General features: G+C 45.7%; 11 protein-coding genes across 11 annotated transcripts; 4 read left to right on the top strand and 7 right to left on the bottom strand.

The window, feature by feature from the left end:
• Window positions 1-1,097: 1,097 nt before the first annotated feature.
• Window positions 1,098-2,000, bottom strand: V1508DRAFT_424945 (uncharacterized protein). Its single transcript, XM_066941361.1, has one exon. The coding sequence runs from the start codon at window positions 1,928-1,930 to the stop codon at window positions 1,223-1,225; it is 708 nt and encodes a 235-aa protein (XP_066793338.1). The 5' UTR covers window positions 1,931-2,000; the 3' UTR covers window positions 1,098-1,222.
• A 1,561-nt stretch (window positions 2,001-3,561) lies between these two features.
• V1508DRAFT_424943 (RmlC-like cupin domain-containing protein) lies at window positions 3,562-4,869 on the bottom strand. Its single transcript, XM_066941360.1, has one exon. It carries the CDS (start codon window positions 4,533-4,535, stop codon window positions 3,609-3,611), a length of 927 nt encoding a protein of 308 aa, XP_066793337.1. The 5' UTR covers window positions 4,536-4,869; the 3' UTR covers window positions 3,562-3,608.
• Window positions 4,870-6,270: 1,401 nt separating this feature from the next.
• V1508DRAFT_424934 (uncharacterized protein) lies at window positions 6,271-8,394 on the bottom strand. The gene is made up of 4 exons (XM_066941359.1): window positions 7,652-8,394; window positions 7,158-7,582; window positions 6,978-7,101; window positions 6,271-6,890 (listed from the first exon to the last, which is right to left on the bottom strand). Exons 1-4 carry the CDS (start codon window positions 8,204-8,206, stop codon window positions 6,450-6,452), a joined length of 1,545 nt encoding a protein of 514 aa, XP_066793336.1. The 5' UTR covers window positions 8,207-8,394; the 3' UTR covers window positions 6,271-6,449.
• Window positions 8,395-9,773: 1,379 nt separating this feature from the next.
• V1508DRAFT_424930 (NMT1/THI5 like-domain-containing protein) lies at window positions 9,774-11,717 on the bottom strand. The gene is made up of 7 exons (XM_066941358.1): window positions 11,523-11,717; window positions 11,254-11,318; window positions 11,100-11,202; window positions 10,824-11,040; window positions 10,518-10,775; window positions 10,223-10,437; window positions 9,774-10,161 (listed from the first exon to the last, which is right to left on the bottom strand). Exons 2-7 carry the CDS (start codon window positions 11,286-11,288, stop codon window positions 9,961-9,963), a joined length of 1,029 nt encoding a protein of 342 aa, XP_066793335.1. The 5' UTR covers window positions 11,289-11,318; window positions 11,523-11,717; the 3' UTR covers window positions 9,774-9,960.
• Window positions 11,718-13,805: 2,088 nt separating this feature from the next.
• On the top strand, window positions 13,806-14,051 carry V1508DRAFT_360111 (uncharacterized protein; the record flags this gene model as incomplete). The annotated part of the gene is made up of 1 exon (XM_066937134.1): window positions 13,806-14,051. The coding sequence occupies one exon, from the start codon at window positions 13,806-13,808 to the stop codon at window positions 14,049-14,051; it is 246 nt and encodes an 81-aa protein (XP_066793334.1).
• A 9-nt stretch (window positions 14,052-14,060) lies between these two features.
• Window positions 14,061-14,219, top strand: V1508DRAFT_331428 (uncharacterized protein; the record flags this gene model as incomplete). Its single annotated transcript, XM_066936645.1, has 1 exon — window positions 14,061-14,219. A coding segment is annotated over one exon (159 nt), but the record flags the coding sequence as incomplete, so codon positions are not given.
• Window positions 14,220-15,825: 1,606 nt separating this feature from the next.
• Window positions 15,826-17,061, top strand: V1508DRAFT_399903 (RTA1 like protein-domain-containing protein; the record flags this gene model as incomplete). Its single annotated transcript, XM_066938291.1, has 6 exons — window positions 15,826-16,030; window positions 16,091-16,160; window positions 16,210-16,278; window positions 16,337-16,431; window positions 16,487-16,826; window positions 16,884-17,061. The coding sequence occupies 6 exons, from the start codon at window positions 15,826-15,828 to the stop codon at window positions 17,059-17,061; spliced, it is 957 nt and encodes a 318-aa protein (XP_066793332.1).
• Window positions 17,062-17,125: 64 nt separating this feature from the next.
• Window positions 17,126-18,729, bottom strand: V1508DRAFT_270071 (uncharacterized protein). Its single transcript, XM_066936478.1, has 2 exons — window positions 18,467-18,729; window positions 17,126-18,414 (listed from the first exon to the last, which is right to left on the bottom strand). Exons 1-2 carry the CDS (start codon window positions 18,499-18,501, stop codon window positions 17,421-17,423), a joined length of 1,029 nt encoding a protein of 342 aa, XP_066793331.1. The 5' UTR covers window positions 18,502-18,729; the 3' UTR covers window positions 17,126-17,420.
• Window positions 18,553-18,897, bottom strand: V1508DRAFT_330677 (uncharacterized protein; the record flags this gene model as incomplete). The annotated part of the gene is made up of 1 exon (XM_066936640.1): window positions 18,553-18,897. A coding segment is annotated over one exon (345 nt), but the record flags the coding sequence as incomplete, so codon positions are not given.
• V1508DRAFT_270070 (uncharacterized protein) lies at window positions 18,730-19,637 on the bottom strand. The gene is made up of 3 exons (XM_066936477.1): window positions 19,442-19,637; window positions 19,276-19,382; window positions 18,730-19,168 (listed from the first exon to the last, which is right to left on the bottom strand). Exons 1-3 carry the CDS (start codon window positions 19,520-19,522, stop codon window positions 18,958-18,960), a joined length of 399 nt encoding a protein of 132 aa, XP_066793329.1. The 5' UTR covers window positions 19,523-19,637; the 3' UTR covers window positions 18,730-18,957.
• A 640-nt stretch (window positions 19,638-20,277) lies between these two features.
• V1508DRAFT_269969 (flavoprotein-like protein) lies at window positions 20,278-21,573 on the top strand. Its single transcript, XM_066936476.1, has one exon. It carries the CDS (start codon window positions 20,502-20,504, stop codon window positions 21,120-21,122), a length of 621 nt encoding a protein of 206 aa, XP_066793328.1. The 5' UTR covers window positions 20,278-20,501; the 3' UTR covers window positions 21,123-21,573.
• Window positions 21,574-21,712: the final 139 nt, after the last annotated feature.

Below are 21,712 nucleotides of genomic sequence, written 5' to 3'. Positions count from 1 at the left end.
ATCGCTCCCCATACATTCTGCTTACACATCCAAAACCATGCCCTAATTCTGACATATACCACTTGAATTTTTTTGCACAGTAAATTACGAACAGCTGTAGAAGCCCATGCAGTGTGGCGATCCATTCCATCCATTTCACGGATGTGGACGCTAAGGGGCAACTTCGCGATGGAATGGATCCACGAAGGGTATCAGCTTGCCACCTGCCTCTAAAACCCAAACCTAGAATTCTGTCCATCCATCCATTCCACGGGCACTTTCAATGGATGGATGGATTACGTAGCAGCAGGCTGGATGGAATGGATGGAAATGGATGCAATTGGAAATGGATCATCCATTTCAATCCATCCATTCCATTTGGACAAATCAGTGGAGTGGATCGCCACCCTGAGCCCATGATACAAACCAATATTTATCCGGGTCTGGAAGGATTAACATCGCTCCAACACCGCGCTGACAATAACAGAGTGACCAACGGACTCAATGTTTCTTAAAGAAGAGTTACTAACAGAGGGGGCCTCGCGGCTCAAACAAAATGCAAATGAGGCGAGCCTGCATGACGAATAGGCTGGATATTTCGATGCTGATAGTATAAAAAGTAGTCGATCGCGATGTTTTGCTCTTGACAGTACTAGGAACAATCTGCATGGACAAAAAACTGTTGCACTGGCTGTAGGCAACACTCCCAAGAGTCCCAACGGCTCGTATATATGGAACTATTGCAGTCAATCGATTGGAGAATTTTCGTTTCTGTTTAGAGTTTATTATGCTGAGCCGCACCATCATATGTCACGCGAGGGTGGAGATTACGAACAAGGGCTAGCACTCACATTAAGTTGCCAAGGTCATACATAAGACGATGGGCAATGCGGCTCAGATGGGGTGGATCGGCCCATCTGGGTGCTTCAGCAAGGACAATATAGGCCAGCGCGGAGTCCAATCCTGACTCCCAGGGGTTCTTGAGTGAGCCTAGGCCACTGACCTCATCACGCCCTGACCCTGACATGGTCGTTCCTAAAGTCTAACGCTCACGCCAAACCTAAATGGCACCATGGACAGGAACATTCAAAGTGTTGCCGTTGATCCGTATGCAGTTTGTTTGAAGTCTCTTGGTATGTTTAGAGTGCACTAATAAACAGCGAGGAGAAGTTCTTAAATTCTAATTATACATTACATTACTAATTATAGATGCGATGGACGACAATATAGATGTCCCATCAGTTCAGGCAAGAATTGCCAAGATAACGGCACCAAGGGCAAGCGCGCCGCTAACCTGGTTGACTGCCGCGGCACCAGTAAACTGAGCTGGTGATGTTGAAGTAACAGTGGAGTTCTTAGCGGTGGTCGTAGCGGTGGTGGAGTTGGTATACGCTGCTGTAGCTTTGGATGGCTTCGCAGACGTGGTCGTAGCAAGAGAAGACGTGGTAGTAGCAACGGAAGATGTGGTTGAAGTAGCATCCTCGACGTAGATGCTAAATGGAATGGCGCCTTCGGGAACGTCTTGGCCGTCTGGATAGTAGAGAGCCTCGTATGCGTACGCCGAATAGTTGTAGGGGTCATTCGTGTTCATGACAGCGTAGAATCCACTTTCGGAACCATTAACGGTCAGGTAGTTGCTCGAATCGATCTTGAACTCTGTAATAGTTTCACCGACACCAATGACGACGATGTTACCCCATATCTGGAGATAGAAGGGATAGCCTGGGAAGATGTAAGGATCGTAGATGGTGCTGTTGCTGCTTTCGTAGACGAGTTCCTCTGAGCCCGAGCCTAGGAACACGTAGTTGATGGCAGCGCCTTCGTGGATAGAAGAAAGTCCTTGGCCATCAATGGTCGGGTTATCAGACTTGACCTTCAGGTACACTGACTCGGTAGCCGCAAGGGCACTAGAAACGAAGGTAGCGAGAATAGCGAGAGTAGAAAACTTCATGGTTACTCTAAGACTGATGCAAAAGGTTGGAGGGAGTGGACCAAAGCCTCCACTTCCATCCTTTTTATTAAGTGAGGAGATGTGGTGTGGTGTTTTGCTTGGCAGGCATCATGCAGGCCAATAATAGCTTGCGCATGATCGAGGACGCACCAACTCGCAGATAGAGCCGGGCTTAGCCGAGCAAGGTTAACGCGTGATAAGTGGCTGTTCTGTTGAGTTAAGCCATTATCCCAATGCGGCGACGCTCACTGTGTATGCATCGTAGATATGTCGTCATCATTGCTATCTGTGGCAGTCCCAAATGACGACATCAACCTTTTTCATGGGTTTAGTGTACGCTTCTGTGCTATTCTCCACCTGGGAATTTTTAAGCTTGCTGTTATGAATTTAATAATAGAATTATGACAAAGAGGGGTTATTTATAATCTTAAATTCGGCGGTCACAAGAGGTGAATGGAGCTAAGCCTCATTTGGGACTACTACCGTCAAGCTAGGCTTAAAGCCGGATACCGAAAGCGGAAACAAAGTTTCGTAGTACTATGAAATTTCATAAAGTTTTCACTTTAAAATAGCTGTTGGCCTAACACCCCAAATACGGTTTAGCCCATATGACACACGAAACACAACAAACGCTACTAATGATGATTACCTGAAGACGCCACTGCAGTACAAATAATGAATGACTTGGGAATCTGAGAACAGCAATTAGCAGAACACCGATCATCATACAGCCAAAGTTGACTCGAAGCGAGAGACTGAGAAACCCTTCGGTGTGCCATAGCGACGGACGGCAGTCATCCCATCTATATAATGCTGCATGTGGTAATTACAATCGGCCATTCCTGTCTTGCCAATCTTCAGCACTCTTCCGATTGGTATTCGATTCAGCTGAGGATCACGGACTTTGAGTTCGGCGTCACAACCGCTCTTGCTACGAGTTCAGGAGGCACGCTCCATAAAGTTATATTCTCACTGGAATTTGAATTTTTTGCGTACATTAAATACCCTAAAAATTGCTTGACGGACATCTGGCCATCACGTTCCTGACAACAATTAATGATCGGTGAGATACTGGGCTTTTCAAGCTCTTTGTATTACTAATTATAAGGTCTAATTAATTTTATTTTTTGTTCTATGCCCGTGGATTACTATACTTTTTGACAGTTGCTGGTGATGCCGAGACTTCAGGACATACCCAATTTGCTATGTTCAGTTGCGGCCATACCGAGAAGAACACACAGTTCCCCGTCCGATCAGCAACAGTTAAGTTTATTTGGGCCTACTTAGTACTGCGGTGAGCAATCAGGTGCTGCAATTTTTCTTCTCATCTATTATTTCAGTCATGTTGTATTTGACTGGGCTGGCGAACCACTTTTCACTCATAGCTTTTTGTCCTTCAGTAAAGATCGAAACGATTATTGGTAGTAATCTGGATATCATAGACAATAATACTTGATATCAGTGCCATACACCGCAAGTTCAACACCCCGACCGACTACTTGAGCTACAACGAGCTCACAAGCTCCACCAGTTCGCCAGAAATGAAGGGGACGTACCATGTCTAACACTGCCACATCCAGGAGAATATATAATAAATCAATTGAAATGACAATCAAGCACATTCGCGAAATGCCATGCAGAGACTTCCGCCGCACTAATGTCCGATACGGCCCTCCACTCAGTTCTCAATGCCCATAACTGTCCTCAACGATCTCTTCTGATTCACAGGCAAGCCACATCTATTCAAACACTCCAACACGTTCACTACCGCGCCATGCGGAATTCCATGCTTAATCGACTCAATGTCCGACCCGGAGATGAAAGTCGAGCCACCCAAGCTGTTCAAAATGAGCTCCTCATCGAACGAGAAGAAGTTCGGCGCAATGAACGCCGTGCCGGGATCCTCCGAGTTGAATGCCCCAACAAATTCAGCCTTGTCGCACGTTGGGTTGAATTCAAGATGTACCGACCCTTTGGGAAAGATTGTCCCCTGTTTGCGGGTAATCTTGTTTGAGATGAGTTCTGAGCCTGTCTCAGTGAGGAATTGGGTGAAGATTTGGCCCTTGGTAACAAAAATGTACTCGTCGGAGCGCGGATGGAGATGAGGTGCGACGAGGCCGCAGGCGTTCACCTCGAAGAGGGCCATTCCCGAGTTGAGGCCGATTAGTGCAGGGAATGACGAGCCGGTCGCCGCGGTGACTTTGCCGGCAGGACCCGGGACGACCGCCGCGGCCGGTGGGTTGTTGTAGTCGAAGACGAAGGACTCGTTGCCGCCGGCATTGGAGAGGATCTGGATCCTGGCGATCTGGTTGGGTGCGAGGAGGAGCTCGGTCGTGAGATCCTTGGTGGGCAGGGCTGAAACTGTGGAACTGCCCGTTGGTGTATAATTACTTCCCAATGAGGTAGTTGCGACGGTAGTAGACCAATCCGCTGTGGATGTCGTAGCCGTCAATTTAGCAGACGAAGCAGTAGCCTCGGGGCCCATAGAGTATGAAGACTGCCAAGTCGCGCTTGACGACCTAGTGCAAGGTTCGCTGCGAGCGTCCAGAGGAGCTGCAAGAGCACCAGCGGTTGCTGTCAGAATAATCAAGGTATTGAACATCATTGTGCAATAAAATTCCAGTCAAGTAGATATCGAGTAATAAGAAATATTTCAAGACAGTGAATCAAGGGTGATATTTATATCTAGAGCTGAAGTTGCCATGAAAGTGGCTTATTCCAAAAATACTTCCTTCCAGAATTATAACGACAAAATGCACACGAAAGCTTAAGCAATATTTCGGAATCCAATCTATATACGGAATCTATTCTCAAGCGGCTGAGATTGCCTAGCTGTGGGCGAGCAAATAGATATGCAGAAGCCCATCTGGGGAGCTCAGCCGGCTCAGCCGATGTCAGCGTGCCCTGCAAGGTCTACACACAACTAAGAAAGTAACAATGATAAATGTCAGCCACGTCATTTAAAGCAAATATGGTTCCAAAGCAGAGTATATTGCTTTGGTTATTTTTTAAATATTCAGGCTTTAGTTTTTTGCGCACTATGCCCTGTCAGTCAGCCGCAGAATTTTTCCCGCACTCTCTACAGCCATAGCTACGCTTCCTGGATTGCGTAATTTACCTCCCGCAACTCACGTCTGAAGCCATAGCCACAACTTCATCTCTCCCGGGTTGGCTCGACAGGACCGCGTCGTCGAGACCGGCTGTGATTGTAGACCTTGGACGGCTTTGAATCAGATGACGTCGTACAAATGATTAACATTTCTAAAATTATTCAACCAGTTGTGAACGCGACACAGCCATTCGAGCGACTGCACCTCAGCCTGGGAACATTTGAGAGGCAAGAAAGTCATAGTTAGTTGTACAGTGCGGAATCAGAACTCATGGATCCAATGGACTCAATATGGATCCCCGCTTGGGGCGTGCAGCTTATTAGTGGACATGGAGTGGATGATGGGGGTGCAGCTGTTGTCAGACTTCTCTTTTCCCGACGGATCTAGCGCACTGTTATATTTTCCCCTTAGCGCTAAACGAAGCTCCACCTCTGGCATACATCATGCGAAGCGTCCGTTGTCAATTCACTTACTGGCACTCCAAGCTGTATCGTTATTGACATGTTGGTCGACCTACGGTCGCACCCTGAGACGTCAGGGTGTACATAAAGCTGAAATAGCTTCCAGACTGGCATACAAGGTTTTCAGACTTATTCATGGATCTTTGCATTTGGCCCTCTGGTAGTCGTACTTCCGCTGGAAACGCGTCCGGAGCTCTGGGCGGCGCTTGACGAAGTTCGAAGCCCACCGTGTCCCGACGCGTGGCGCGTCGTGTGTCGCGAGAAGTCGATTTGCCATATCTCCCACAATAGACAGCCGAGGAGGAAATCCTTTGGCGGCTAAGTCGAAAATGTATTGAACAAAGACCGATTCTTCTAGGTCGGTCAATTTCCGCAAATTGGCTGGAACATCGCGTCGTGGTTGTCGGCCGGCACGTCGGTGACGTAATGATGTTTCACTAATACCATATATCTTTGCTGTGGCCTAACGCTTAGTTTTTTGGACCTTTGGAGTGCTTCGGTGGCAAGGATGATCTCGCTTTCATTAGAAGAAGATTCCATGTTCTACTGTGGAAGGGGAAGGGTATCAAGTATGAAAAGGGGGGTCGAGTGGAAAGTGCGCCGCTCGTTTGGATGCGCCGCTCGTTATACATTTACGTTATGGAACTCTATAACTTTGAAGGTAAGCCTCATCGCTCGCGGCTCATGTATGTCGCCCTGTGGATCTCACTTTCATCGGTCGACCAACGAACCACATCAGACAAAATGGACTCAGGTAATTAAACAGACCCTTCAAATTACTACTCATCAGACAATATATACATAGAATAGAAGGTATTCACGTTGCATAATGAAGACGTGCAGTCTTCCGTTCGTATGGTTGCTCAGTGTATTTAACATCTAGGTATCTATGATGAAATTGTACCGGCTGTTTGTATGGTCGGGATTTCATGTCATGGCGCGACGAAATTAGTATGGTAAATTCCCATTTGTCCATCGTGACACATCACTATTGTAGATTCGTGCCGAGTGCTCAAGGACTTCATTGACCAAACGCCTCCTCCAGGACTTCACAGCGAAAACATGTCCATGATGCAAATTTTCGCACCAGACGACCTTCGGTTGTCTGTTATCCATCTTTTGGTTAGGCAACATGACGTTTCCATTGCCATCTGCCGCAATTTCGTACTTTGTCGAGTGATTCAGCAGATATGCTCGTACTTGCTCCGTATGGACAATATTGTCCTTTTCTGCGAGAAAAATTGTGGCGTGGCAGTCGCATAAGTCCTCGTTCCAAAGAATATTTTCGGACCAGAAAAAGCGGCGACCCAGCGTATGAGCGACGCCCATATCCATTGACCCGAAGTACCACAACAACCACTCGTTCGCGGATTTGGGTTTGCGAAAAGTCTAAACATGCATCACTACAGTCAGTACATACTCTCGGCATCGAGAACCGAAGGAGATTGAGATAGAATCAAGTGACATTCGACTTACGAAGTTGTACGCAACATCGGGGTGGTGCAACTGAACTGTTATGGGGTCAACCACCACGACGGACGCGATGCGGTTAGTCATTGCTGGATTGTGCAGAAGATGCGTAGCGATCACTGACCCATATCTACAAAAGGATGGGGGTTAGCAAATGTTTGCACAATATAATGGCGTTATACATACGAATGAGTTACCAATACAACCATGTCAAATCCATGATGACTCAGAATAGCGCGAATTTGATGACATATGTCTTCCTTTGTCAATACCGGCTCTGTGATCCGAGAGGATACCTGCAAGATTTCTACCGCAATGATTCCAATGTCTCCTTCTGTTTTATGTGGCTTTGGGTTCAGTTCTGTCAAGAAATCTATGTAAGGATACAAACCGACCCCAATGCCATGAATGAGGAGCAGTGGCAGTTTGCCCCGAGCGGTATGAGGACGATGGTAGTAAGTAAGATTCTTTACCGGTGAACGATGCGCACTGACCAAGGTTTGGAGTCGAGGTGGAAAGACGGCAAGGCAGCGCATTGGAGAGCTATGGTGGAAATGGAATCCGTGGGAAAGCAGAGAGAAAAAGGTAATAACGTCGACCACATGAATGCACTGCATAATAAAGTGGTTAGCTTCAAGTAGCTTTCTTTGCGATTCTTCTCGGATGGAAGAAGTGCTCACCATGTACCAGACAAGACTGCGATGAAGGGCCTTCACTTTGTCGACGGTGAGTCTCAAAGACTTGACATTATCAGCCCGCCCTGGAGGAAACTTCAAGTTCAGCCTCCCCTCAAGGATCGTCACATACTCTTCCAGTTCCTCGTCGTATTCAGAATCGGGCGTAGCACTATTCAAGAAAGCCCAGCGGAGAAAGTCTTTCATATTCTCCTTCCGAATATCCGTGATTGGGGTGTCCATGAACCATTTGGAGATGTATTGTTTGTGATCCGAGATGCTTTCTTCACATAGAATGAAGAGTTCAAGCCGCTTCTCTCTAGATGGGAGAGGCGGATGTATAGCGGGACTTTGAATATAGTAGGCTCTGAAGAAGAGAGTGAAGAAATAAAAAGTCGTCTCTGCTATTGCCCAAATCTCGAGAATTTGAGGAGCGCGATAGGTATCAGGAACTCCATAGAGGACAAGAACACAGTAGGATATACTGAGAGGAGCAATAGAGCTTAATAAGATAATCCAGAACCTTACAAAGACATAGTCGAATCGCGAATCATCTCTCATGTTGAAGGTATGCGAGTGACATGACGCGACTTTTAACCTGTTGTAGGACTAGTAACAACTGTGGTGGGGCATCAGTGGATATATGTTGCTTGGTAAGTGACTGGACTGCTGATATTTGGTTGCTCAACGACGTTGCAATTGCTGTATCCTTGAACCATCAGGGGGGAATGCGGCGTATCATAACATAGATATGCGGTTGAAATTTCCATGTGACAGCTAAGTCCGCATGTGATATCACCCTACAGTGGCTGAGCGGCTCACCTTCAATCTACGCCCTGCTCTTCCAAACCTTATTTCTGTATCACGGGCCTATTTATAGTGTAAACGTGTTCGATTCACAAAGAGAATTGCCAAGTTGGGACGCTTAGTGAAGAACATTAGCGTGAACATAAATGACGCGAGCAGCTGATGTCAGCAAGGTGGATGATCCACTAGTGACGCGATCTGCTGCAATACTTGGTGTGGCCGAAGATCGTTAAACCGGGAGGAGGTGACTGAGGCAAGCGTCCTAAGTGCAATATCATCACGGGATGGTTTGCTCCATAGAGGACTATAATTATATACAATTGTTTTATGGCTAGCCATTTCTGCAATCATGAAAAGCATATATTGGTCCATATCCTTAAAAGCCTCCCAGTACATCCTGCTCTGATTTGCCCAAAGTGCTGTCTTTAATGGATGATTGGTATTGACTGCTCTGGGTGCGCAACTGGCAGAATACACGTGATCGATGGGTCACAGCTCAACACTGCAAGTGAGAAGAGAAGCTGAACGACACCAGTGAGATAGTGAAATACAAGTTGTAGTTACTTTGAAGTTCCTCCTTCAATCATTGTTCATTTAGGTTGGAACATAACGCCGCACAGTAAAGCAAAGCTTAAATATTACATCACCATCTGAGTCAGTTGGAGATCTGACGTTCTGTATCACAATCGTGTTTTGTAACCAAGTCATATTAATAACATAAAGCGGATTTTACGCTATGCACTACCTTAAGTGAAATTCTTACGACGATTTCTATTACCGGCGACTTGTATCAAACAAGATTCTCTCCAAATTTCTGCGTGTTTGTGGAGACGTTGCGTACAAATACATCTCGACAAACCTTGGTATGATACAAGAGATTGATTGATTCAAGTGAGAAGATAGTACTCCAAATAATGCCCTACCATCATGATTTCTATCTACTTATGCAACGACCCCGCTACAACGCTAGATGTTTACGAGCCTCGAAAGTTATGCAGTGACTGTTCGAAGAGGGTTGTTGCTCCTCACCCCCAACGCCCACACAAGCTTTGTTTAAACAACTGCCATGACCACTTTGGCCAGTGTGAACACTTCTCAGGTGTAGCGGGGATGGTCCGAATGATATATGTGGCATGACAGCCGACTGAGAAGACTAGCGTTACGTATATCGCAACCAAAATGATAGTATCTCACACGGATTCATGCGACAACCACTTTGTGCCTTGATTACCTGGCACAATCTGACGGTGCCCCACCATACAGCTTGATTTTACAACCTGTATGGAAGTGGCTTAGAATGTAGACGACAGTGAACAGCGCGTAAAAAAGAAAGTAAAAATATATTTATGAAGATTTGCTACACGAATAAAGAAGAAACAAAAACCAAATAGTGCTACATAGGGGTGAGGAACTGCCTCAGTGCACTATCCTATCAGCCAGACACAGTCCACATCGTCAAAAAAACCAATCTTAAATCGCGTTATCAAGCACAGGCATCTTCAGGCCATTCATGCTGTCTGAGTAATAGAGAGCCTATGGAAACCCCCATTGGCAGCGACATCCTTTTGGAGCTGGACCATTTTCTTCTGGTCGCCAGTAGGATCGGCCGAATCACCGTCAAGCGGCCAGCTGAGGAAAGAATTGGTGTAGTTGGGTTGAAAGTCTGCATCTAGGACACCGAGACGCTTACCATAGTTGGTTACCTTGGTCTGTATAAGTCTCAGAGTTAGCGACCAACCGGTGCATGACTAATCAGATTAATTTGCTCACCCAGTCTCTCTTGACGTTCTTCATGTCCTTGGAGAAATACGCGAAGGAGCGCTCGAAGATCTTCTGGTTAAGGGAAGTTCCCATGACTGGCTTAAAGTCCACGTAGTCCGCGTAAGCCTGCGCCGGATTGGCCAACACGAAGTCGGTCGCTCTCTTACACGCTCGGAGGAACTTAGCGACCTTCTCGGGGTTCTCTGCGAGGAACTTCTCATTACCTGACAATATATCAACAGGAAGATCTTTGGCAGCGACAAGACGCCTGGCAACACAACTGCAAAGCACGAAGTCAACTTACCGATGTACAAAATACTACAGAAGCAGCAGCATCCCAACTCAGCTAGCTCATCAATCCTGAGCATCTGAACATCGTCCTTCGGGCGACCCTGGCCAGCAAGCCATTCCTCGAGCTCGACCATCTGCACATTCTCCAAACCAATGCCAGCGTCAATCTCACCCTTAATGATTGCTTTGGAGACATTCATTCCGCAGCGAACAGCTGTGTACTCGTCAGGCTTCATGCCGTAATGGGAGGTGAGCTCGTCGATTTGAATTTCTGTGCTTGTTAGTATTGACATTCTGCCATGAACGATAGTTTGCATACTGCCAAATTCGCCTACATAACCGATCTTCTTCCCTTTCAACGAACGGAAGTCCGTGGTGATGCCGCTGTCTTTGAGGTATACAACGCCGGTGAAGGGCTCGTCGAGGAGAGACCCAATGGATTGGATGGGAAAGTTACGAGCCTTAGCAGCCAGGGTGTGGATCATGGCTTTGAAGCCGAGGTCCACCTTTCCGCTGCCAATGATTTCAGTGACATCCTATAGCAAGCATGAGCAACGGAGATAGAGATGAAATGGTTATGTAAACAGGCCCATACGCTAGGGTCGTTGGGCTCAAGAATAGCCACTTTGATGCCCTCTTCCTTAAAATACCCCTTCGCTTGCGCTAGGTACAGCGGAGCGTGGTACGGAGTGGCATGCCTACAATAACGTTAGCATTAATCGTAAACCTGCCGCAACCAGATTCTCTACCAGTTCGTCAAGAATGTAATTTTGTCAGTAGACATGTTGAATGATGACGACTTAAATGAATTAAACTTTGAAGTGTTAGTATTCTGGAGCTTGTCCAACCAAACAGGGGGTAAGCATGTCCTTTCGCTGGAATTATCCAGATCAAGTTCGTAATGGTATAATCTCAGCCCCATCACTGCAACTATTCGATGGCACTTCCCAACCAATGCGGAAGATACCCACCAGACAGAAGAAGTGAAAGAGCACCCATCATGCTGTAAGGAAGTTACCTTGATCTCTTTGATAGCTCCATTATGAGAGGCAGCAATGCTTTCGTCAATTGCATACCAAGAATGCTTAATTGAGTTGCTTTTGATCGTGGAAATCTGAAAACGAGTTACAAGAATTCTGCCAAGATGGAAGTAGCCTTGCGGTTAATGTAAAAACAAGAATCTACGCGGGCTTGATTCCGGCAGTGAGGTTATATATTCATGAGCCTATTATTGAACTCTAATGACCGGCTGCGCAACGTTGCCGCGCTTGGCCCCCAACGAAACCAATTACATTCTTTTTGTGCTACGTTGCGGGAGAATGCCAAAGAATCCGGGCGACAGTGCACCGCTTGGGATGACGTCATGATCGCCAGCACCACTCAAGGCCTCGAAGATTTCTAAATTTCAATCTTGCGATAGGTAATTGCATGCATTACGATGTTAGCAAATTCAGATTGGAGATTTAGGAATAAAATAACTGTTATCACTTATTCGTAATTATTCGTAATATTCAAATTCGAACCCATGACGACTACAATCACGCCTCCCTGACGCGCTCTCATAAACTGCCCTCAATAAAATCAACTTTCTTATCGTTTCGGCCGCACAAGTGTTACTAGATACGCCGACCATTAAGGGAATCTCATGATCTGGGATGTCGGCAGCTTCCCATGGGTCATCTGGGAACTAATAAATTCTGTTAGTCCAAAGGTGTCTATTTTGAATCAATTCCTGAATGTTTTCCCAATATTCGTATTCGATATTCGACTCTTTGAAAGGCGTTCGAATAATATTCGACACTCATATTTGACAAATAAGGTTCAGTCGAATAATAATATCGGCTCATATTCGTATTCGATCGAATATCGGCCAGGGGGAAATATTTCATTAATTTGGTATGGTGCATCCAGTTTAGTCCCAAAAAACTCTATTTTTGTTATAATTTTGACTGCATAACTCTCACATATTGGTGTAGATACACGGCATATTTGAATATAATTTTGGACGTATATATATCTGTTAAGTATTAAGAAAACAATGCATATTTCAAGACCCAAAATCAATTCCTCACCCTTCGCATTCGCTTCTCCATTATGTGACCTCTTCGATCTTCGTCCCATTGATAATTTCTAACTGACTGGTGGGATTTAGTGCAATTGTAGTTATCGAGAAAGTGTGTTGTAGTCGACGTGTCAGATACGCGTTTTTGTCTAAAGCAAACTAGTTCAATAACAATAAACCATTTTAGGTAAACACAACCCTTACCCTTTAAGACCCTATAACCCTGTGTTTCATAATTCACTTGTCCCATAGTTAAGAACCGTCGTACCCCCAATTTTCTTCGTGGTAGAGTTCCCTCAATTATTAATTTTTTCAAATAAAAATTGGTTTAAACGACTTACAGTAAAGCGCCTATGAGGTTATTTCGTTTTTAAGGGATATGTATGATTTTGTTAACGTAATAAAATCTTGTTGTGGGAGTAGTTACAATTTCGGGACTAAACTGGATGCACCCGATGGTGGCAGTCAAACCCTTGCCCTAGGTGGGGGGTTTTTCGTGTATATTTGGATTACCTTTCTAACGTCTGTTGATTTGTTTACTGGGAAAGCGCGTCTTGTTTCACCAATCCGGCAGATTAAATCCCAAAAAGCTTATACGAAGTTCCCTGGAGATGGTTGTTTGTATAACGACTCTATACTTTACATTGTCTTTTGTTGTTTACATATAACGTTAGAGCAATAATAGTTGGAAATTGACTATGTTTTGCATAAGTTAGACAGAGAATGAGCAGAAGTCGCAAAAAAAATTAAGCGTTTATAGCATCCCCCTATATCACGTGATATTACTTAAACAAGTTAAGCAGTTCCTATTACAGGCTAGTTTATCAAGCCGGAAACTGATATCTAACCTCGGGACCCGATGTCTTCTACCAGAAGTTTTCTTGCTTCTTGTCTTCTTGTCTTCTTGTGCAAATTCAACACAGAGGTAAGACGCAGACAGCCGGACTCACGTCTACAGCGAAATATCGTGCAGCATTAATCTCATGAAGGGCGGGACGCTGGTATTGAAAACGCCGAGCAAATCGGACAACTATTGCTATAACTGGCAAATGCCTGTATACGACGGCTTAGTACGTCTTGCAGCTTGAAAATCCCACTGAATTCATTTCTCTACGATTGATTATATAATACTATGTCGACTATCGAATATCGGTACGATATGTCGAATATGCGATTCGACGGTCGAAGAATGCTTCGAATAATATTCGACGTTCGAATTCGCCGTCGGGAGATTGGCCGATGATAGTCGCAAGGAAGCTGATTGATCGAGACATTAAGTGCGCAGTGTTAGATGATTACGGGCAAGAGTGCAATTGGAAGGCTACAGATTCAAAAAGACAAAGCTCTACGAGTAATATGATACAGCATCTAAGAAAAAGGCATTCTATTGAGGCACAAGGCCGGCCTGAGTCCGGGAAGAAGCCAAAGCCCACTATATTGACCTACTTTGGCGGGAGAGAGACGCTCTCACAGCAAAAACTTTAGAGAAAAACTCAATGGATCGTCCCCGAGAACAAACCATTTACGACTCTCGAATCGCCCGCATTCCGTCAAATATTTCATGATATCCCAGGGATTACGCTTCGTTTTAGCTCTCGCCATACACTTCGCCAGCGACTGGTGGATAACTTCACGCCACAACGTCTCCAGTTGGAACAGCCTAACGTTTCTGATACAGATCGATATTTGGACACACCGCGAGTCATCGTAAGTGATACGAAGGCCAATTGGCTGTGCGACTGGTGGCGAAGACAGACATAAAGATGAATATCCACAAATGGCCAAGGCAGCAAGAGATTATCTTGCTATTCCCGCGCCAGAAGCCTCAGTGTTCAACTCGGGCCGAGACCCATTGGGTGTTCGTAGACACTCATTAAAGGGAGAAACAATGAGAATGTTAATGTTCATGGATAATATGTATAAAGAATAGTTTGATATAACTCTTGAAAGTACAAACAGAACAATAAATATTCAGCGATAACCCTATAGACTCAGAAACCTATTGTGGACCTTCCAAGCTGTGAAAACTACAAGCGCAGCTCCCACCTCGTCCTTACATAATTAGCTAATCGAATATAATGTATTCGACATTGCTATCCGCCTAGCTAAATATTGACGGGCGGATATTTTGGCGGATACAATCGGCCATATCCGCTATCTATGGACAGCCCTATAGTCGGTCGAATAGTATTCGCCAAGTCGAATATCAACAGCCCTACCAGAGTTTCCTCTGGCAATATCGCATCGTCGCAGATACGATATGCCGATATCGCCCTGTAGACGATATCGCGAAAAAAAATAGGGGTGTAAACGAATAAGATTTTTCCTTATTCGTGTTCGTTATTCGTATTCGCAGAATTTCCGTTATTCGCAACGAATAAGGCTGGGAGCGTCGAATTCGAATAACGAATATTATGCGTAATTTTGCCCCGACTCTAGAGCCGTAGTCAAACTTTAATTCAGCCAATCATGACGCGTCAATGAGTAACGCGTCACTGAGTAACTGAACGACGCGTCTTATTCTGACATTGACCGTTAAGTGAGGTAGTCATGGTCAGATGACGGGATGACTATGGAAAGAGGCTGGCTCTTCGAATGGTGGCGACTGATCAGGATGAGTTCGGATGGCAGCCGCAGCAAGAGATTATTTAGCTATTCCGGCGTCTGAGGCGGCTGTTGAAAGGCTGTTCAACACAGGGTGAGATCTTCTAGGTTTGCGGAGGCACTCGTTGAGTGCCGAGACGATGAGAAGGTTGATGTTGTTGAGGGCAGATTATAAGTGGGGGCAGATCAGGGAGGCGTGATTCATGTTGTCAAGGTCAGGCAAAATTTACGAATGTTACGAATAATTTACGAGTAAAAGTGAATTTATTATTCGTATTCGTACGAATATTCGTTATTCGTGGACACCCCTAGTTTCAGATAATACAACGGGAAGCACCGGCAAAATGATTTCCAAAGCCCCAGCCCTATGCTCTCCGGTGCGAAACCGCAGTCCGAGACGGACTTCCACACAACACGCAACTACCCCCTCGTGCTTGGCGGAGCGACAAAATCTACCAAAAAGACTAACAATATCTTCTAAGTAGTCACGTAGCGACAAAATATGGAAGAAAAGTGTGCGCGTTCTGTATATCGCATCGCATGCACAGCCCCACATGGAAGTGCCATCAATCTGGAAGATAAAACAGCAACTACACCCGAACGCGCAACTTGAGCAAAGAACTACAGCTGATCAATACAGAGGTACCTGAGAGCCATGAAGGGCAACTTCACCATTCCTGACAACTTGTGCACCCTCCAGACGTGCACGCTCGCGCAAGCGCATTTCACTTATCTTCCTAACCTCGGCGGGAACGCGTTCTATGCCGCCTGGTTCGGCCTTCTGGCTGTTGTTCAGATCCTGCTGCTTGTCCGCTACAGAATATGGGGATACTCTGTAGCTATGCTTGGCGGGCTTATTCGTGAGTTACTCGTCTATTCACACTTTTTCATCTGGATATAATCTAACTTCACTTTCCTAGTCGAAATCTTGGGATATGTTGGTCGCATACAGATGCACTTCAATCCTTTCACCAAGAACCCGTTTGCCATGTAAGGCCAGTCACATCGGATGCAGCTAGACCTCTCACTGATGTTTCAGGTATTTGGTTTGCTTGACAATTGCACCCGCATTTCTTGGGGCGGCCGTGTATCTTTGTCTCTCGAGGATGTCAGTATATCAGTACATTCCTTTGTCAAATCAATGATCGTATACTAACTTTTCTTAGTGTTGTGGTTTATGGGGAAAATCTCTCTCGGTTTAAGCCACGAACTTATACTCTTGTATTTATTGTGTGTGATGTCATATCGCTTCTTCTTCAAGGTACAACTATAGTGGAGGTTTCGTCGCCCTAACTTATGGCTAACCGTATGTACAGCGTCAGGAGGTGCCATTGCGTCAGGGTCCGGGTCTAACTCGGTAAATACTGGTAAGAACCTCATGCTGGCGGGACTTATTTTTCAAGTAGTCGCAACTCTGTTGTTCATGACTGCTTGCGCCGAGTTTGCCTGGAGAGTGCACCAAGCTGGTCTAGACGAATGTGATCCCAATCATGTGGGATTGACAAATAGCCGGCTATTTCACGTATTTCTCTGGGGTCTTGCCGCGGCTATTTCGTGCATCTTTACTAGAAGTGTCTACCGTGTCGCAGAACTTAGTCAGGGTTTCCATGGGAGTCTCGCAAACCAAGAGGTGACATTCATGATCCTCGAGGGAGCGTAAGTGTTTATGCGCAGGATTACTGTCGAATTGATCGCTTACTGATATCACTTTAGGATGATCTTCATCGCTGCTGGATCACAGACATTGCTTCACCCGGGATATTGCTTCCAAGGAAGTTGGGATGCCGCCGACTTTAGTCTCGGTCCCAGTGAGAAGATAGACATTAAAGAAGACGTGGCGGTCTCGGATATGAACACTATTGTCGACAGTGGAGAGTCGGAGAACAAATAGACAAGCCTGTCTGAGACGTTTGCTTAGCCGGTGATGACGGCGGTGAACGCCGCAGTTTGGGTGCTTTAGAAACTTGTTACATGGAAATTTTTATAACTGTTCTTCCTCTATCTAAGTATTGCACGTCGTCTATGTCTGGACAATCTATAATTGAATTAACTGGGATTAAATAAGTCACCTGAATAGTTCATGTTCAGTTCCTAATCAATGGTACAAAGTGGGTTGGATCTTCAGTGGCATTACTGTGTGCAAATGATTGGTAAGAGTAAATCGAAAGTTTATAAACGCCAAAACAAACGTCCAACAAAAGCTAACTTGTACAGCATTGCCTTCTTCTACTAGTAACTTACAACATCAGCTTAGATCATCAAAGAATCAAATATCGTGCTGTCCCAGATACCCCATGGAAGTTCGTCACCGTCGAAGTCCGACGTCGTCGAGACACTCTGGCTGACATGATCTGCATGCAACAAAGTCGACGGTTCCGCGACAATTTGAGACTGAGTTGCTAGCGGCTCGCCAGGTACACCAGATAGGCCAGACGCATCTTCGCATGCTTCAACGTGAGTAAAGTTCCCAAATCTTCGTTCATTCGCCATGCGTCTACATTCGCTGATAAGCGACCTGGAGTACTCGCTTCGAAAATGTTCCATATAGAACGACGGCTCAATTCGGGAGAGAATTTCGATTAATGCAGCCGCACGCTCGTGTTCGTCACCTGGTCCTCTTATTGATCGACGATGGACGTTTATTGCAATTTGAACTTTGCGACGTGCCATATTTATATCAGATTTCTCCAATTGCGACGGCATTCCCAGGATCCTAAACATGAATAATGTCGCATGCACCATCAGGATAAAAAACCTCTTTGGATAACATATCTGCAACCTAAATGATGCCATATCATTTGCCGCCGAATCATCGAGAGCCGGCCTATTGAAAATGTCGATCACGCGCGAGGCTGCGGTCAAGCCGTAGGTCAGAATCACCAATTCTCCAGGCTTCAGATGCCCCGAAGATCTGGCACTAGAGGATAAGCGACCAATATGGCACAAAGATAGATCATAAAGACATAATTTTGCTCCCAGGAGAGATATTTCCAACTCTGCAGTCCATACTTGCCTGAAGGTGGTTTTTATAAACTCAAGTTCTCGTTCAAATAGTGTTATCAAGGTGCTGCACGCAAGTGGATCGAAACTACCTTCCAAGCCTGACACCATATTTGCCATGTGACAATGAATTAACACGAGGGCACTAAGCGCGGAACGGTCATCACTAGTAACAATAGCATTAATTGTATCTAAGTATAAGCGAATCGGCAGTTGAATTGGAAGTCCGTGCATTATGCTCAGGCTGTAATTGTTAGAGCTCATTTCGTACCGGTAACCAACCCAAAACTCACTGCGTGCTCAAGTAGAGACACCCCCTCCACGTCCTCATTCTTTCCTCGCTGTCAACTACAAAAGCTTGACCACGATTTTGATTTTCCTTCTCTTGCACTGGATTATGTAGTCCCAATTTCAATGACGCATTCACAGCCACACCGCAGTAGCTCAAACTTGGATCCCCATGTTGTTTGCTGATGCGGAGGGGCCACAGGCAGAGGTAGAGAATAGCCTGAATAACGCGAACTGACTTGATAGAGTGGACGAGTGCGTTAGACAAGGTTTCTATGTACGGATCACACAGACTGCGATAGATGGAACAATGTCGCGTATGATAACGGGAAGCAATGATAATAATCGTCCAAAATAAAAGCGGGCATGATTGAACTAGGTCTGTAGCTGAAAAGTCTTCGTCGAGGATCGGAAAGTACAAGAAATGGTTTCGGCGGAAACTGCATTGCGTATGTGTTAGCACTTGTCAGCGAACAAACATTCCCACATAGTATAAATACTATTCAAAGAGCTCCCGAATGGTGTCAGTCTCCAAAGTTATGTCTCCTAGTTGTTGGCTCCCAACGAATGACATATCATCTTTGGAACTGACCGAGGGTGTAGGTATAGGAGCTTCAGGAGCGCTTTCAAGTCGAGGACGTTCAATAATATCACCAAGCGGAGGAGAGCCCTGTACATATAAAGAACGAGGAATAGTAATGTCATGATCTCTGAGGGTCTCTTGGATTAGTGTCAACTGTGTTGTTACGTCTTTCAACAGACTGCACATTTCGTTAACTATTACTAATAGTCATGCCTCGCATCTATGACAACTAACCTTCTCGTTCGAATGGGTTTGAAAGTAGAGTCGACATTGCAATCCCTGCCCTTTGCATGGCACGCGGAGCATGGAGCCGGAAATAACTCTGCCGAGTCACAGCGAATCTAGGGAGTACCGTCAATACGGGGCAGTCCGAATGTCCAGTTTCGGGGATCTTGCTCACCTTGAACTGTCGGCAGTGATTGCAGGCCCTGACCCTCCTGCTGCGCGACACAGCTGACTTCGATATATGTCCAGACGACATCGCCGGTCGATATGTGAGTGCGGACTCAAGAATGCTGCCGACATATGCCAGAGTCGTGCTCAAAGCAGTTGTGAAATCGACATAATTAGAAGGGAATTGGAGTCAATGTACTTTTAGTTTATGGGTAGTGGGGACAGAACCAGACGCCAGACCGGCGCAGACAATTGTACTTTTTACTACGGCGTGACTTAAATGAGCCCAAAATATCTCACCCCGGGATTCGTTCGTGCCTTAGCGGGAGGCTCCTGACGGGTGGTAGTCGTAAGCTTGTGGAGCCACACACACACAAATAATAATATGGGGAGAGACAAGCCACGCACAAGGCGCGGGTTTACTCGGATTAACAGTTACAGTTACCTCGATGCACAATACCCTCAACTTTACCGCTAAGATGTACCCACTCTCAGCCGAATCCACTGATAAAGGGCGCGACTTAATACAGTGGCCACTAAACAAGACTTGCGCTAAACTAAGATTGCTCGGTTGGTGCGTTTGAACCGCGTACCCAGTTCCGTGCAGTAGCTTAATCATCTCATCTCCATTGACGATCAAGGAGATTTGGATAACATGAAATGGACAATATATCTGAGGCTGGTTTAAGCTACTTCCAATAGTCTAATCCATACAACACCAAATATCAACACTCACTTGCGGGGTATCCACTCTCATCACTCCTATGACAACATATTTATCTGCCTCATTTTCATGGGACTTGGATAAGTGTTGTAAGGCATGGTGTACCGTTTATGACAGCCGAAAGGCTGAGAGAACGACGACTAAAAAACACGTTACGAGCAATTGACGCGGGCATTCGACCAGGAATGGTCAGATTTAAGGTTTCCCGCCGCTATTGGAGTTTGCGATGTTGGCCAAAAGGCTTGCGTAATGCTTTTTACATTTGCCACTTTTGGCTTATGGTAGGACCAAACAGTCTACGGGACTTTCAAACCAGAGGGACCAAACAACAATACTCGACAAAATGAAAACCATTGGTATCCTCAATGGCAGCTTTCGTACCGATGGCAACACGGCTGGAATCGTGTCCTGGGTAGTTTCCCGTTTCGGTCACCAGCTGAAGCAGTCTGAGGACGTTCGCATCCTGGTGCTGGACTCCACCACCGCACCTTTGCCGCTTGGTCCAGTGATGGACCCAAAGATGCCAGCGCTTGTCTCTCCAGCAGCTCTCAAAGATGGAAACGGCTACGCCTCTGAAAAGACGCAACAATGGAGCCAAATCGTCTCCTCTCTATCTTTCCTAGTAGTCATTACTCCTCAGTACAATCACGGGTACCCAGGAGCACTCAAGGATGCCTTCGACCATTTGTACCATGAATGGAAAGGGTTGCCATTCGCCATATTTACATTGGGTGGACATGGAGGTGGAAGGTGCAGAGTGCAGTTGCAGCAGGTGCTTGTAGAAGGTCTGAAGATGAAGGCTGTTAGTGTAGGTGCCGTGGAGATTCACCTTCCTCACGAGTTCATCCTGGGAACGGCTAGGGTAGGAAGTGAATCCGCAGACTTTTTATTGGAGTACGAGAAAGTAGTAGACGATGCTTTGGTGAACATTATTGCTGCCATGGACTCCTTCGGAGATTCATAGCTGGATTTAGATATGCATTTGTTCGGCGTTTGTACGTGGGCCTCGAGATTGAAACACTCTCAGGAAGGGTGTTATTAGTTAATACAAGATGTTACGCTTTATACTCTTCGATAACCAGAATATGACCGGTACTGTCATAATTACGCTTTATCTAGCCCTTCTCTACTCCAACACGGTTCTACGCTGCTCTGCCTTCTCCATTATTAGGTTAAGAGCAGTGGGCTCGTTAAGTCCGGCTGAAGCCAAAAGTCAATGAATATATGTGTAGCAGGCTTGATTTATGTGTTTTCAAACAGCTGCCTTGCCGGCTTCAGACAAGCGCCCGCTGACATCCAAGCCAAAAATACTGATCTTGCCCTGACCTTATTCACGTGCCAGGGGTTTTGATAGCACACGAATCAATTTTCTGAACCTTAAATAGAGCGCGCTCTTATCGAGAATATTTTCTTAAGCTTGGATCTGGAGAGTTCGATCGAAGCACAGGGATACTTTAGACAACTAAAGACAAAAAGGATGAGAACGGGGTCAAAAAACCAAGTGAAATTTGAGTTTGGAAAGCAAACTTACGTAAAATTCATTCAAGTGCGCGT

This window comes from Lipomyces doorenjongii (assembly GCF_038497915.1).
Source record: "Lipomyces doorenjongii strain NRRL Y-27504 unplaced genomic scaffold V1508scaffold_75, whole genome shotgun sequence".
Classification (NCBI taxonomy): Eukaryota; Fungi; Ascomycota; class Lipomycetes; order Lipomycetales; family Lipomycetaceae; genus Lipomyces; species Lipomyces doorenjongii.
The sequence above is the reverse complement of the archived record's forward strand: the minus strand, read 5'-3'. Positions and strand labels throughout refer to the sequence as shown.